Source organism: Gobius niger, assembly GCF_951799975.1.
Source record: "Gobius niger genome assembly, chromosome: 2".
NCBI classification, from domain to species: domain Eukaryota; kingdom Metazoa; phylum Chordata; class Actinopteri; order Gobiiformes; family Gobiidae; genus Gobius; species Gobius niger.
Window position 1 is genome coordinate 20,858,570 of NC_136853.1, and position 15,490 is coordinate 20,874,059.

The 15,490-nt window shown below is 40.6% G+C and overlaps 1 protein-coding gene across 1 annotated transcript; it reads right to left on the reverse strand.

Moving 5' to 3' along the window:
- Positions 1-336: 336 nt before the first annotated feature.
- Positions 337-2,086, reverse strand: s1pr3b (sphingosine-1-phosphate receptor 3b). The gene has a single exon (XM_079551473.1). It carries the CDS (start codon positions 2,046-2,048, stop codon positions 918-920), a length of 1,131 nt encoding a protein of 376 aa, XP_079407599.1. The 5' UTR covers positions 2,049-2,086; the 3' UTR covers positions 337-917.
- Between the last annotated feature and the right edge of the window lie 13,404 nt (positions 2,087-15,490).

Sequence of the window (15,490 nt, forward strand, 5' to 3'; positions counted from 1 at the left end):
TGATCAAGCCAACACTAACGTTAAATGAATTGTGATTGTTAAATTTCAAAAGTACTTCTGAATTTGAGTATAAAATTAAATACAAAATAAAGTCTGCATTTTACTGCCGAAGATTCTCACACAATCTCTTCATCTGATTTGACTTGTGACCATCTGAGTGCAGTGTCCATATTGAAGAATTTAAAAAGTTATTTTGTTAATTAAAATATGCTCAAGTAATTGCAGTTAAATGCATGCATGGGATTTTTTAAGTATAATTGAAGAAATAAAGTATCACTCTTAGTACACCCATAATGATAGTTACGGGTGTACTAAGAGTGGCACTAGTGATACTACTAACACTACTGAAATGTAGCTGTCTGAGTTGTTCACCCTGTGTGTTCTGCTCTATAGGTGCTGAGCAGGCGTATTTATATATTTAATAATGCTCATGCCTCATGCATTATACCCTTTCTGAAGCACCGGCAGCAATATCGCCTGATCTGTTTTACTAAGACACCGTTCCTGCCATTGACCAGCAGGTGGCATCATTTCATTACTTGTTGACAGTGAATGGCTGTGTGCTGTTACACATGAACAGCAGATTCAAATCCATATTTGCAAATATTTAATAGCTGTAATGTTAAGAACGTTCTTGATTAATGAGGAGTTGCAACAAGCTATGAAGTAACTAGTTACAGTTACGGTATTTATAATTACAAAACTGTAGTTTTAATCACAGCTTTTGCCTGTAGTTGTGATCAAAAGTCAAATGGATAATGCATCAGTTCTCTCTAAGAACTACTCATTGGCTTACATTGGTATAAATAAACATGCAGATCAATATTATATTCTGAATTAACTCCAATATTAATGGTCCTGCAGTTGATTCCAGTTTTTGCTGATGTACATAATGATGTACGCATCTGGCCAGTCTTTCAGGATTTAACGGCTGCCCCTCCAGTGACTACAGTCACCTGACTATGGACCTGACTGGCCTCCTCCTGGTCCAGCACTGAGGGCCCCGTACCAGCTGGCTGGCCCTGATTAGGGTTACTCTGGCTGCTCCACGACTTGCTTCTGCTCCGACTCGGTTCTAAGGACTTCTTTGCCCTGGTCCCGTTCGCAGACGACTTCATATTGAAGCAAAACCCACACACCAAGCCCAGGAAGGCCCTCCTCATCTCTCGGCTGGCCAACATGTAAATGATGGGATTCATGGCGGAATTGATCACAGCTACAGCAATGAACCATTCTGCTTTGTAGAGTATGGGGCACTTCCATCGCTGTTCACAAGCAACATCCACTAACAGCAAGACAAATATTGGCGTCCAGCAAGCAATAAAGACACCCACAACAATGATGACAGTTCTGAGTAAGGACATGGCATGCTCACTGTTGCTGTGCTTGTTCACTTTCCGACTGCTTGATTTAACTAATATGTAGATCCTTGCATATAGTATAGACACGGCGAGAAGCAAAACCATGAAAACAGTTATGCAGAATGCAACATACTTCTTTGTATACAGGGGCAGCACTGTAGAGCAATCTGGCAGGTTGTCCAGGCAGTTCCAGCCCATAATCGGAAGAGTGCCAAGAGATATAGCGATCAACCAACAGGCCCCGATGAGCAGGAACACTCTGTAGTTTTTGTTGGCGTCGTACGGCCTCATTTTGATCATCGTCAGGTGTCTCTCAATCGCAATAGCCAGGAGACTGAAGATGGACGCTCCGAGTGCGACAAACATGCTGCCCTCTCGGATGAACCAGAGAACAGGGGAAAGTTGGAGCGTCCTGTCCCCAGAAAGCAGCAGGTTGACCAGGTAAGCCACCCCGGCGAGAAGGTCACACAACGCCAGGTTACCAATGAAAAAGTACATGCGGTTGTGGAAGCGGTGGTTTCTCCATATGGCCACCAGCACGGTGAGGTTCTCCAAGACAATGAAGCAGCATATAACCAGGAAAATAACAGTTTGTACGTGTACGGAGCCGGGGTTGGTGCCCACTTTGGACCGATGGTTGAGCTTTCCAGTGTAGTTGTAGTGAAGGTAGATTTGAGGGTTGATCATCTTGCCCACTGGGGGTCAGATGCTGAAGATGGCGCCAAGTGGTGGTGTCACCGGCTTAGGTCAACTACAAAGGAAATGAATGCATTAGACTTTCAGCAGTCGAGTGATAGGGAACCAAAACTAAAAATATTAATTGTTCTTAAAACCGAGGTATAGTCTTGTGTAGTCTGGCATATACAGTACGTAGAGTAGGCTTTATCCTATTCCAAACTTTTAAAGCCTTTTATATATTATTAAAAACAGAGTTAATGAAAATCTCCCTCATCCACCACTTTCACTTTCTCAAACTCTTACAAAGCTGCCCTATAGGAACAGTATTTGAACTAAGCAAATGATGAGCATATTAGTGAATGATTTCTCACAAAGCTAAAGAAAGATCAAAAACTTACCATGGGGTGCTTCCAAAATACTCTCCACATGTCCGAACAGCCTGAGGCGCGCGGGAAAACGCAGACTTCACATTTTAAACAATATAATCCTGTTGTCAGTGACGTGAACGTGCGAGATGCAGCCGGCCAAAGCGCACAGCCGAGGAAGCCGCTGCTCGTCTCATCTTTGGGCGGATCTGTGCGGTGTGAGCTCAGTAGACCCGCGGGTGCTCATGCTGAAGCTACACCCCCCTCATCCTCATCCTCCTCCTCCTCCTCCCGGGCCAGGACAAGGAGCGGGACCGTCTGCTCTTACGCAGTGAGTAAAATGCACTCATCTGCACAGAGTTCAACGAAGAACGACTCACGTTGACGTTTGGGATTATATTTGTTAACTGTGAATGGATCAGTCAAAGTCCGGTACATGTTTTGAAGATGCATTGCTGGCGTTCGCCTCGCTAATTGTGGGTAGAGTTCTGAACAATTTGAAGTGTATTTGTGTATGACTGCAAAAAGACAATAATGAAAATGACTTTGGCCTCAGTCTTTCACCCATTAACAGCCCACTGAGACCCCCTGCCTCATATGGGGCCCTGAACGTCATCGATGGTCCCGAGAGGTTTTTGAGAGACTGCACCAAACAACTTATAACTGCCTACTATTACAATACACAATATATTTTGACGATCAATCTGAATTTAACTCAAAATGCGTCAAAATGTCCTTTTAGATCCAGGGCGTGCTGGTCATTGTAGCTTAGCCTTAGCCAGACTAAAATCACAACTGATGTTCACTGTGCAGTTGGAAATGATTCCACACAGCAGTCTGGCATTAGCCAGGTTAGCTTAGCCTAAATGTTTCACTGAAAAAATCAAATGGCTCCCTGGGCACCTAGGTCCATGATTTCACCACTGTGAGAAACTAAATTATTTTAGACAAAGCAAAGCTTAAAGATTAGTATTATGCTTTTTTCAGTCACATAGCACCAGTCTATATCACACTACGATGATGACAAAACCCTCTGCTGGTCTGTAAATGCAGTAAATTAGAATAACTGTCTTGTATAAAATTGCTCTCTCAAAATGGCTGTAGTGAAAGTCTTGAAATAGGCCTCTGTCTCTTTAAGAACCTCTGACCCTTTCTGACACGCCCCCTCCACACGCTGTCTGTGGCATCAGTGGGGAGGGGGTTCTGCTGAGGAGCAGTGGTTGGTTACTCGGCTGGTGACGAAAGCTCGGAGGCGTCTCCAGGAGGTGGGTTAGGAGGACTCAGGCAAAGCTATCCCTAAAATGGCTGCCATCAGAGTTTTTGTGAATGTGCCAAGGCAAGACTTCAGACATGTTTTAATGAGGGAATGACTTAATAACATGATGTAAAGCTTGAAAAAGTCCATTATGCATAATACCCCCCCTTTAAGTTTGGGCCAACGTAGGGATTCTATGGGCTCAGCGCGCGCTCAATCTTTTTAGTCGTACAAAAACTGGCCAGCGACCAAGCAAACCTGCATGGATGTGTGTTTGCGATGGTACAGTACTTCATGTGTTATTTTTATTTATTTACAAAGTAGTGTATTGTGTGCATCATATAGGCTATTTAAAAAATCTATATTCACCTTATTCCGCCCACTTTTGACTCTTTTTTTCCTTGTCCTGACACTTCCGGTCGAGCACGAAGCCCGTTCATTTAAACGGAGAACGAGGGGAAAAGTGCACCTGTTTAGTCGATTGATTTGTGTAAAATGCCCAATGTTTTCGTGTAGTGACTGCTTCTGAAATAAGGTGAATAAATACCTATCCTGTGCTTAAAGCCACACCTCGTAGAATTTTACCCGATAAATAAAATTGATCTACAAGTATGTTTTATGACAGATATTTTCTTGCTGTATTAAAGAGCTGGGAGGTAATAGTTGTGCAAATCTTTTATTATTTTCTCTTCACTAGTATCATTTTGATCCAGCACATTAGCTTTAGTGGATGTGCCTTCACCCACATGACAGATATTTTCGTCATTGAAAAATACCTCATAAATATAAATGTACAAACAAACGTGCTTTTACTGTGAGAGGCTCAGCTCTCCTAAAACGTGACTGTAACTTTACCAGGAGTGGGTACGTCTCCAGCTCGTCTCCATGGGGATGTGACTAAAGGCTGCAGAATTTGAGATTTAAACAGGTTAGGTCCTCGTCCAAATCCATCCTTTGATTACCCGCTGCAAAAATATCATTTTCTGTGTGGAGCTGGTCATTGGGAGCATGTTTTGTACTGACTGCAACACTAGAGTCCAAAATGTTTCGCAGTGTGCCTTTAACACAGCGGCTCAAATTATTGTATTACAACATAATCATAAAGGGACTATTTCACCTTCCACATGTGCACCATATTCTGTCATACATTCATTCATTATTATTTAAATGAAAGACTATGTACATTCAGACATAAGTAAAAACAATGCTGCTCTGATTCCTGTGCAAAAAAACAATTGCCTTTTTGCAAAACAAAAAGCATTTTTTCCAGTAGATCCAATTTTAGCTCTAATATTCTTGAGTATGTGTGAATGAAACAATATACAATTACACTTCAGACACACCCAGACAGACAGGACAGGGTGGAAAATAGGGGAAAATGAAAGCTCAAAAAGTATGTTAAAATAAGCTTGCAACACAACTACATGCCATGAACCATATTTTATATTTATCATGGAGTCAAAAGTTGGGCAAGGTCAACATGACGGATGATGGCAGGTCAATCTTTTGTTCTGTGGTGAGCTCAGGCAGGAAGGATGGGAAGGGCAGGTCATAAGGAGTGAGTCCGAATGGTGCGATTTTAAATAGATGTTATGAAGCAACATTGAAACAGTATTCTATTGTGTGCTGTTCTTTAAACACAGGCCCGTGATGGAGCGGACCCCTTAAAGACTGAGGGGTCCGCTATTGAAGTGTGGCTGAGTAAATGGCTATGGCCTGGCATTGTCCCATTGTCACAGCCATAATTCCTATTCTCTCCCAGTTTTGCTGTGTGGAGAATCTTTGAGGAAAGCATTCTGGACTCTCAGAAAGTTGGGGCCGGTCCCAGACAGTCCACATAAAGGCAGCTGGCCGAGCAGAAAGGACCACAGTTGGAAAAACTACAGTGATGTGGAACCAGCATCTGCATTTACATAAACTTGGGCCAAAAGTGAAACAGTCAGCAAGTCCAAACCTATAATATTTGGTTAGAGAGGCCTGTGCCTGCCTGGGTGTATTCAGAGACAGACGAAGAACAGCAAAGACCACCCTCACTCGAATGTAAAAGATGGATGGAAACTCTTTCTTCAGCTTTGATACAAGAGTGTGAATGAAGTCCTTTGGTGACCTCATTTCACCATTTTGTAGACGTTCAAAACATTGTAAATTCTCATGGACATTAAGCATTAATTTATGAATGAACATATAGGGACTTATGTTGTAAACGAAAAGGTAAAATAGGCCTTTTGCCTTGATGACTGCTTTGCCCACATTTTCTCAGTGGGCTTCATGATGTCGTCACAAGGAATGGTCTCTTGACTTCACAGACTGTTGAAAACCATTCCAGGTGACGACCTTAAGAATCTCATCAAGAAAATGCCAAGAATGAAGGGTGCCACCATATTTTGCTTCCTACATAATCCTCATTCATAGTTTAATGTCCTCGGTGAGAATCAGACAATGTAAATAGTGTTGAAAATAAGGAAGGCTGGTTTGTAAAAAATGTTTCCAAACCTTTGGCCGGTGCTGTATGTGCGTGTGCTGCTTCCATGAGTTACAAGGAAGTATGAGTACACATAGAACCCCTTCATTAGAAAGGAGTGTCACCCCTTCATACTGTTAATCTACTGTCAATGCCTCATACTGGACTTTAAAGCTGTTGTTGCTCCAGAGAACTTTCCACCAACTTTGTTGCTACTCACAACAGGCCACTCTCTTTCCTTTTTTTAACCAAGACAAGAAAATACAGCTTTATGAAGACTGCAGAAATGTATGTTCAATTAATCTCCTCTCTGTAGTGTGGCCGTATCAATTATTCATTGACAATGGACTTGCATTATAAAAAAAAATCATTATTACTTAACAACAATGCACTTACCTTAAAGGCTCTGCGCCTGATTTCTTTTCAAGGAGTGGAATAAAGTTTGTTTTATATTCGGTGTAATATTAAAGCAGACATTAATGAAAAAGATTATTGTGTAACTAAATGTCGGAGCGTGCTTATTGATCAGGAAAGAAATCCTAGCGTAAACTTCTTTTGGCATGCTTTTCATTTCCCTCCAGCACAAATAAGGATCATTCGGAGGCTACATTAGCACAGTGTTAGCATAGCGGTCCGCCCTCAACTCGCTATGAACATCCACTGAGGCGTCCTGCTAACTGACTTAAAGGTCCTATATCATGCAAAATCGACTTTTTGGAGCTTTTAGCCATGTTGTTATGCTATTTCCTTATCAAAAACACCCCCAGAGTGGTTTGCGGCTTCATTCACGCAGCTCTCAGTAATCCTCCTGAATCCTGCTCTCTGAGCAGCTGCTCCTCCCTCTCCTGGTGAACGACTGAGTGTTCAGTTGTGTCGTAACAGTGGAACAGAAGTGCTCGACGTCTGTAATGTAATGTCTTAATTCTATGCTTACGGAACGGAAGTTTATTCAACCTTTTTCAAGAAGAGGCCACTCTCTCAGAAGTTGTTTTTTTTCTCCGGGATTCAGCGACTTTCACCAAAATAGTGTTTTTCTGTGACTGTCTCTGATGGATGTTTGGTGAACCTTCGCCAGAACCAAAGTGGATTAACTTTTATAACCAACGCGAGTCCCATAATGTAAACAGCGATGGACCAGAGCGGTGAGTCAATCCAAGCGCATGTTAGCATGTGTGTTAGCATATTAGCATGTGTGTTAGCCATTTATGAAGCTGTGTTGCAGATGTCAACTCCGTATAACTGCATCGTGAAGTAACTTCACTTATTGTTGTTTATTTATATTACGGTAAAGTTGTATGTGCGGAGAGAGGGGGCGGAGTTAACTGAATCGAAGTGTTTTGTCTTCCGGGTTTGAAAAATACCTCCAGAAAACACTTATATTTATCACAAAAATTAGTGCTCCATAATGGTAGAGGTACAATATATCATATAAATGCCTATACTTTACTTTGGAATGGCTAAAATAGCATGATATAGCTCCTTTAAGTGAACAATCGGGATGTGTTGAGGGCCTGTGAGAGCTACATTTTACTCAACTGCCTACAGATTTCATGGTAGTAACTGAGGTAGTGCTGCTTTAATACTGAGCTAATATTACATGATCTGGATAAACTAAGCACTGCCTTTTTCCGTTACAGGCAGAATGACGTGTGTGGCTGTATCCATGACTCTGCCTAAGTTTAAGCCCTCAACCCCTCATTATTGAGCAGGAGACTCGCTCATGAGCACACCACACAGTGTGTACAATTACACAGAAAGCATGTCTTTAATTTAACATTTCTGAGTCTGGGCTTCGGTCCCTCCTGCTCTGTGGATTTTGTGGTGACAGTGTTTCCTGGCATGGCAGTCTTTGCAAGCAGTTTTACAGAACACGGTCTCCCAAACTTTAGCGGGGAATAATTCAAGCGGTGGTAAAGTTTTGTCTAGGTGGAGCTGCCCGTCTGCCCACACAGACATACGTGTCTTTTACACCCGTGTTATTAGCTCCGTTCCTCTTTCAGCTATTCACTCATGTTTATTTAGGGATTCATTTTTGTGAATAATTCTATAGTTTTTTATAATAATAATATGATGATTTGAACAGCTAAAATGTCAGATTCACACCTCCAAAAGTATGTCTGCATTTACTATACTATATTAATGAGTTACTTTTAATTTCAGACAAAACTTAAATTGGCAAGACATTTTTGTTTTAGGCTGTAAATCGGAATATATCATATCATATACCAGGGGTAGGCAACGTCAGGCCCGGGGACCAAATTGGGCCCTCCCTCATGAAACATCTGGCCCTCAAGATGATTTTGAGGAATATTACTACCCAAATTAGAGAATGCCTGTTCAAAAACCTCTTACCCCCCTCTTTCACCCAGTGCATTTTGTCCAGTTCGGCTTTACCTAAATCTAAAAGCTCCTCGACTTAAGAAGCTTGGCCAGTGTAACGCCTCATCGCAGCGTTTTTATTTAAAAATTAAAGCGTTTTGGTCACGTTCTCATCTTTTTTGTTGGGTTTTCATCACTCTTTACCATAGCTGTGTTGTTGTCACTTTGTTATTGGGTTGCTGTTGCTCTTTTTTTATCATTGGGTTGTTGCTGTTCCGGCACGTTTTTGCCACTTTTTTTCCTCCACTTTTTGTTGTGTTTCACCCTCGCTAATTTGGTTCAAGTCGAGGTCAAGAGGTTAAAGTTCTCGAGAAATGTGAAAAATACTGTCAATCCCGTAAACATTTCTGAGCACCCATATATGAGGTTCAACGCTGGCATTTGTAGAAAGTGATGCTTTCTAAAAATCTAAAAAGGATTATCTTATCTTTACTTCGGGCGACAATTGGAGGGTGCGGCCCTTGGGTCTTTTGACGGTGAAGAAAATTGGCCCTGTCATATACGGTAGCCTTTATATCTTTGCTTTTTAGGGAAGTTGTGTCAACTTTTGCTTATGTTCATGTCTGAGGATAGTATGTTGTTGTTACTTTCTGTGTTTATTTCAGAGATGGAGACAGATGTTGAGAGATTGTGTGGACCTGGGAACCCCCTTTGCATCATTCAGGCATATGCCCCCCCCTCGCAGAACCAGGTGAGCCACCGAGAAGCTCTTAATGTGTTTATGTATGTTGGATTTTAGTGCAATTTAGAAAGCTTTTATAGTTCTTTACATTTATTTTATTGCACAAATAAACAAATACTTAAAGAAAATCATCACGGGCGGTGAGATGCTGATGGGAAGTCAGCGGCTACGTGTTAAAAACTTTACGGTGGATGTAAATACTTGATTGCAGGAAATGTCTGTGTTTATTGAGGTAGGACCTTGAGCCAATGGCAGCCAAGTATTTCCATCCAAAATTTGTCTTGAAGCTAACGGCTAACACGAAATGAAAATTAGAATAGAAAATGAACCAACAAAAATCACAATAGATATTGTCACAGTGACTTTTAATGAAGTCCTTCATTTGCTCCATGAGCATTAGTGCAAATCAGGGTGACGAGCTGCACGAAAATATGCAGATTTCCCTGAAAGTGCGCCAGAGTTCTGTGAAATACTCTCTTACAGTATTTTAACCAACAATTGTCTCTTTTTTTCCTACTCTGCATACACCAGAGTATATTGAGCCACATAGAGGGTGTGTGTGAGGTCATTTCCTTCCTCTTTGTCCTTGCAGACAGTTAGTGTAAGTGTATAGCATTGGTGCATTTATCAGTAATGCCTGTGCATCTCTCCTGGCCATTATATCCCCTGTACTAAGAGCAGCTCATATTGATGTGCAGCTGTCATTGACCAATTCTTGAGTTACTGCTGAATGGACAGCTTTACTGTCATTAAGAAGTCTGGAGTCTTTTCCGTCCAGAACAAAGGTCTCACGCCCCATTTATATCACTAGGATGAGGGTCATATTCTACATTCATTTCCAAGTTAATCAATTAAGAGATTGTGCTGTTACTATTTTTTACGTATCTTTATCAGGTGTAGAACTTAAGTCCAATTACTGCACACTAAGTTACTGTTTTAAATAAATATATTTCAGGATTTTTGACATAGGGCCTCATTTCCTAGTTATCCAGAGTGTTGTTGATTTCTGGAGATATATATGCATTTTTAATTCATGCAGTCCTTATATTTGAAGAGTTTAGTGGTGCTAGGCTAGTGCATGTCTATGGTAGCTAGTACCCTGCATTAAAAACAGTCTGACCCAAGCACAGTGCACCAGAGGCAAATCACACCAGACATACCCATATAAATGTCTCTGTTGACTGAATAATTTTTTAAAATACAACCATTTTGCATTTAAAAGAACTTATTTTTGCTTCCTGGTTGTAGCTACGCAGCGGTGGAGTGATCTGCTCAGTTACCGGATCTACAGTAGTTTGTTTACCTGCGGCCGCATTACTTCACGTGGAATTCACAAAGGAGCTTTCTACAAATCAGATATGGCAACGTTTGGAGGATGACCCCATGATTTTGAAGAGGTTTTTAATCCAGGCTACTAGTTACCATAGACATGCACTAGCCTAGCACCACTAAACTCTTCAAATATAAGGACTGCATGAATTAAATATATAAACATCTCCAGAAATCAACAATACTATGGATAACTAGGAAATGAGGCTCTATGTGAAAAATCCTGAAATATCCCTTTAATGGTTTAGGTTTATACATATGGTTTACTTATGGTCAATGAAAAAAAGTATTGGTTCCTGTGTTTAAAAAAGTGCACTTAGCGAAGAAAGCAACATAAAAACACCTCAGCTCACTAACTCAGTCCAGTCGAATATTTAAGCTTCACTACAATTAAAACATCATAATGTGTGACATTGGTTCTGTTACTCATGCCTTCTATGGCCACTTTTGTCCTGCGCGCTAACACTGGACACTGAAGGTGCTTTTCAAGGAACTACTCCGCTATAAACATGAGGGCACACAGACTGTTAAGAGCGGGAATTGCACTGGCAACTTTGGATCACTGGGCGAATACTCAACCAGCTGAGCTACTGCTGCTCCTCGGCTCTTTTAGCGTATAGGGTGAAAGTGATAAACAACCTCCATACAATCAATAAGACCACTTTTGTGGTAGTAATGTATGTGATGCAGTAATGTGTGTGACGCATGCAGGAAACCATTACAGAGCCACTGATTGTTGAAGGTGTGTAGCAGATCTGATACTATCCAGGCTTTCCAGGTTGAGGGCAGTTTAACCTGCACTGCTAATACTGACATTTTTTATTATAGTCAGGTTATTTTATTTTTGGCTGTTTTTACTTTTCTGGTAGTCATTGTATATAAGATACATCTATTTACTATTTCATTTTTTTGCACATTTCCTGTCTATCTTGAGAGCTGAATGTAACAAGTGAATTTCTCCATTGTGAGATCAATAAAGGCTTCTCTTATCGTATCTTATCTTATCTTAATGGGCTCCTGTTATATAGAATACCCTACAGACCTCAAGCACAAAGATGTAAACTGTACTAAGTAAAATATAAAAGAAAAATAATGTGAATTGGTTTAATTATCTTGATGCACTTCTGGGTGCTTTATTAATTGGTGGCTTTGCTTTCTTAACACAGTTTAAAGAACTATCATGCAAAGAAGAAGAAGAGCTCCTTTCACAGACATAGTCACAGAGTGTGAGAGCATTTCCGGTGGTGGTAAGCTGTCTTAGCAGCTTCAGTTCCCCCTGGGGGAGACTGACAGAAGCGCTGTCGCAACTGCACACATCTGTGACCCCGCACATTCATCCTGGCCTATTGTGCATGTTTTTAGTGGTAGGGGAAACCGGGGTAACGGAGACCGGGGCTATTTATCACACGGGGTAATTTGTCAGATTGCTTTTTAGTATAGTCACACTAGAGGGCGCTGGTATTGATATATAATTATGTGTATCCTCTTCTCTTCCAATAATAATGTTCTCATTTGGACTGAAGACACATTTGAATTGTTTTTATGCTTTTATCCAAACTTTAATGTTTGGGTTATTTTTTTTAATGAGAGCTTTCCTTTAGTTAGTGCCTTAAACAAAAGACACTGATCTGAAAGACAGAGATGTTAGCTTTGAGTTGCGCCGTTTTAGCGCTAACATGCTAAAGCCGTTTGTTAGCTAGCTGACATTGTTGGTAAAGTGGACATTCGGGGCTATTTGTCACAAAAACTGAGGGGTCATTTGTCACATGGGGAATAACATAATGGGACATTTTTTTCTGACTCTTTATTTGAACATTAGCTTTTATCGAGGCCGTATGTTTGGGTCATTTTTTGTGAATTTGTGAATCTTACACCTTAGAGCATTTTTCAAAAAGATGAAGATGTTCGTTCAGATGAGTGTCATGAACAGATCTGGCTTTGCAACTGTTTTAAAACATATATTGTCTATTTATCTCAAAAAGCAAAAAAGTTACAAAGGTTTATCAACTTTCAAGTGAACATAAAAAACTCCATTAAAAACAATAGTGACAACCAACCCCAGACAACTTGCCCTGCACATGGGGCACATTTGATTTGGTTGTCTCTGACGCTTAATAACTATTTATCTCAATATGATGAAAAAAGAGAGCGAGGTCGACTTCAAGTCAAGGGTTCAAGCTTTCATTTAAGGCTGCTCTGACTCTTGTGGGATATTTTGTTGATGAGCAGCGAACTCTTGAAAAAAAAAGTGTGACAAATAGCCCCGGTCTCCCCTACCTGGAGGAAACCTACACAGACACAGGGAGAACATGCAAACTCTACACAGAAAGGTTCCTTGTCCATCCTGTGTTTCAAAGATTGTTAGCTCCCCATTTTTTTGATCATCACCTCCAATCCTCACCCCTTCTCGTCCACACTCTTCCCACATCAATCATTTGTCCGAAGAATTCCAAGAGCTCCAGTTATGTCACACATTGTTCTAGTGTTTGTGAGCCGACCACCGAATAGCTGCTACTTTTTCAAGGCCCTTTGTCTCAGAGGCGTTTCCTAATGGCTCCGTGAATCCCCACAGAGAACATCAGAGTGCGTCCCGTCCAGCTCTCCCCGCGCTCCACTGCCGGGTTGCTTTGTGTGGGGGCATTGTCATGTCGTTTCCTCAGAGGATGTCCCATTAAAAATGCAACAGACACACTCATTTAGACACACAGTCTCAACAAGCCCCAATGTTTATGCCTTAGTTTGGAGCATGGCCACAGAGGCAGAGAGACAGAAGAGAGCATGGGCTGCAGGAAGTCGATCGCAGGAAGCCTCAAACAAACATGTGCGCCACAGTTCAGCGGGGAGAGCTTTCCAACTGTTGAGAACAGCACAACTTAAATCAATCTTAAAGGAGAAACACCTCATCTGTGTAAAGTGGAAATGGTGATGACATCTTCAATGAAGGTTCTTGACTCATGTTCTGTGCTCTGTAGCGACACTAAAGTTTCCAGCTAAGATAACGGACTAGTGTTGCTGAAGAAGCCTTTCGGGTGAGAGGCGAAACGTCCTAAACTTAAAGGGATTTTTCAGGATTTTTGACATAGGGCCTCAGTTCCTAGTTATCCAGAGTGTTGTTGATTTCTGGCGACATTATTTTTATTTTTAATTCATGCAGTCCTTGTATTTGAAGAGTTTAGTGGTGCTAGGCTAGGGCATGTTTATGGTAACTAGTAGCCTGCATTAAAAACAGTCTGACCCAAGCACAGTGCACCTGAGGCAAATCACTTATAACACCAGACAACCCATATAAATGTCTGTGTTGACTGAATAATTTTAAAAATATAACCATTTTGCCTTTAAAAGAACTTATATTTCAGCAGCATCAGCTTTATGGTTGTAAGCTACGCAGCGGCGGAGTGATATGCCAGGTTACCGGATCTACAGTAGTTTGTTTACCTGCGGCCGCATTACTACACGTGGAATTCACAAAGGAGCTTTCTACAAATCAGATATGGCATCGTTTGGAGGACGACCCCATGATTTTGAAGAGGTTTTTAATGCAGGCTACTAGTTACCATAGACATGCACTAGCCTAGCACCACTAAACTCTTCAAATATAAGGACTACATGAATTAAACAAACAAAACAATCTCCAGGAATCAGCAACACTCTGGATAGGAAATGAGGCCCTATGTGATAAATCCTTAAATATCCCTTTAAACTGCAGAGTACAGAAGATGACTCAAGAACCTTCATTGAAGATGAACAACTCTTGTACGACTGAGAGCGTACAACGATTAGATTATGACAGTGATTGCAAATTAATAAACTGACTGCATAAAATGGTATATACACAGAAACACACAAACTAAGGAAAAGGAAATGCCGGCTATAAGAAAGAGTATTTACTGCAGTATATGGCAACCTTAAAAAATAAGTATTGGGATAGTCATAACCATACATCTATAATGTTATAAATGAACTGTTAAAAATAACAGTCGATTGTTAAGACTATTCCACATATAGCATGACGCTGTTCTCCAAGTCCTCACTTATGTGGATTCACTTCCTCTGACAGTTTGCCGAATGTCTCTCTGTTCTTCATTCACGGTTTATTTTCATTGAAATGTGAAACAAGTGCACCGAGATTGAGGCCGTCTAGAAAAGCCCTGAATGATACATTAATGACTGTTGGTAAGACAGTCTTTATGTTTTATCCAAGTTGTGCTACATTAGGTTAGATTCCCTTTGAGACAGTCTGCTTTAACCTCTTAACTCCCACCTGACCGGATGCCATTTTTTCCAGTTTGGCTTTACCCTAATCAAAAAGCTTCTTGGGAAAAAAGCACCAAAACAGCCACAAAAAATTAGAAAAAGAAAACAAGTATGTAAATGCAACAAAAAAGTGACAAAAGCTTAACAAAAATGTGACAAAAATTCAACAAAAATTTGACAAAAATTTAACAAAAATGTGACAAAAATTTAACAAAAATGTGACAAAAACTCAACAAAAAAAATTACAGAAACTCAACACAAATATATATATATAACATAATATAACATAATAACATAAAAAAGGTGACACAACACAGTAACAACACAGGGAAAAAGATCAGTTTTGTGGGTCTTAGCTTTCAAATGAGATGTTACACAGGCCTCCATAATAGCCAAAGAGGACAGAATGTATTCGGTTTAGGCTCGTGGTAAGAGGTTAAGTGCGAATGTAACAGATATAGACAACGTGGCTACAAGTTTGCACTGCCCTCTGGAGGTCACATGGGGGAAAACAATATTGATTGGAAACAGTAAATACCACATAAGGAGAATATTAACTTAAAATATGAAAATGTACGTGTTGATTCACACTGCTCAGTAACATATACGGCTGTAGGTGCATTATAACACAATGCAGAAGTATTCAAACAATATGTAATATCACTTATTTCCACTAGAGGTCAGGGCATAAAAACGCACAGCACTTAATGTACCTTTGTGTTAAGA

Coding starts and splice junctions, on each gene's coding strand:
- s1pr3b (XM_079551473.1), bottom strand. CDS start 2,048: ATGATCAACCCTCAAATCTACCTTCACTACAACTACACTGGAAAGCTC.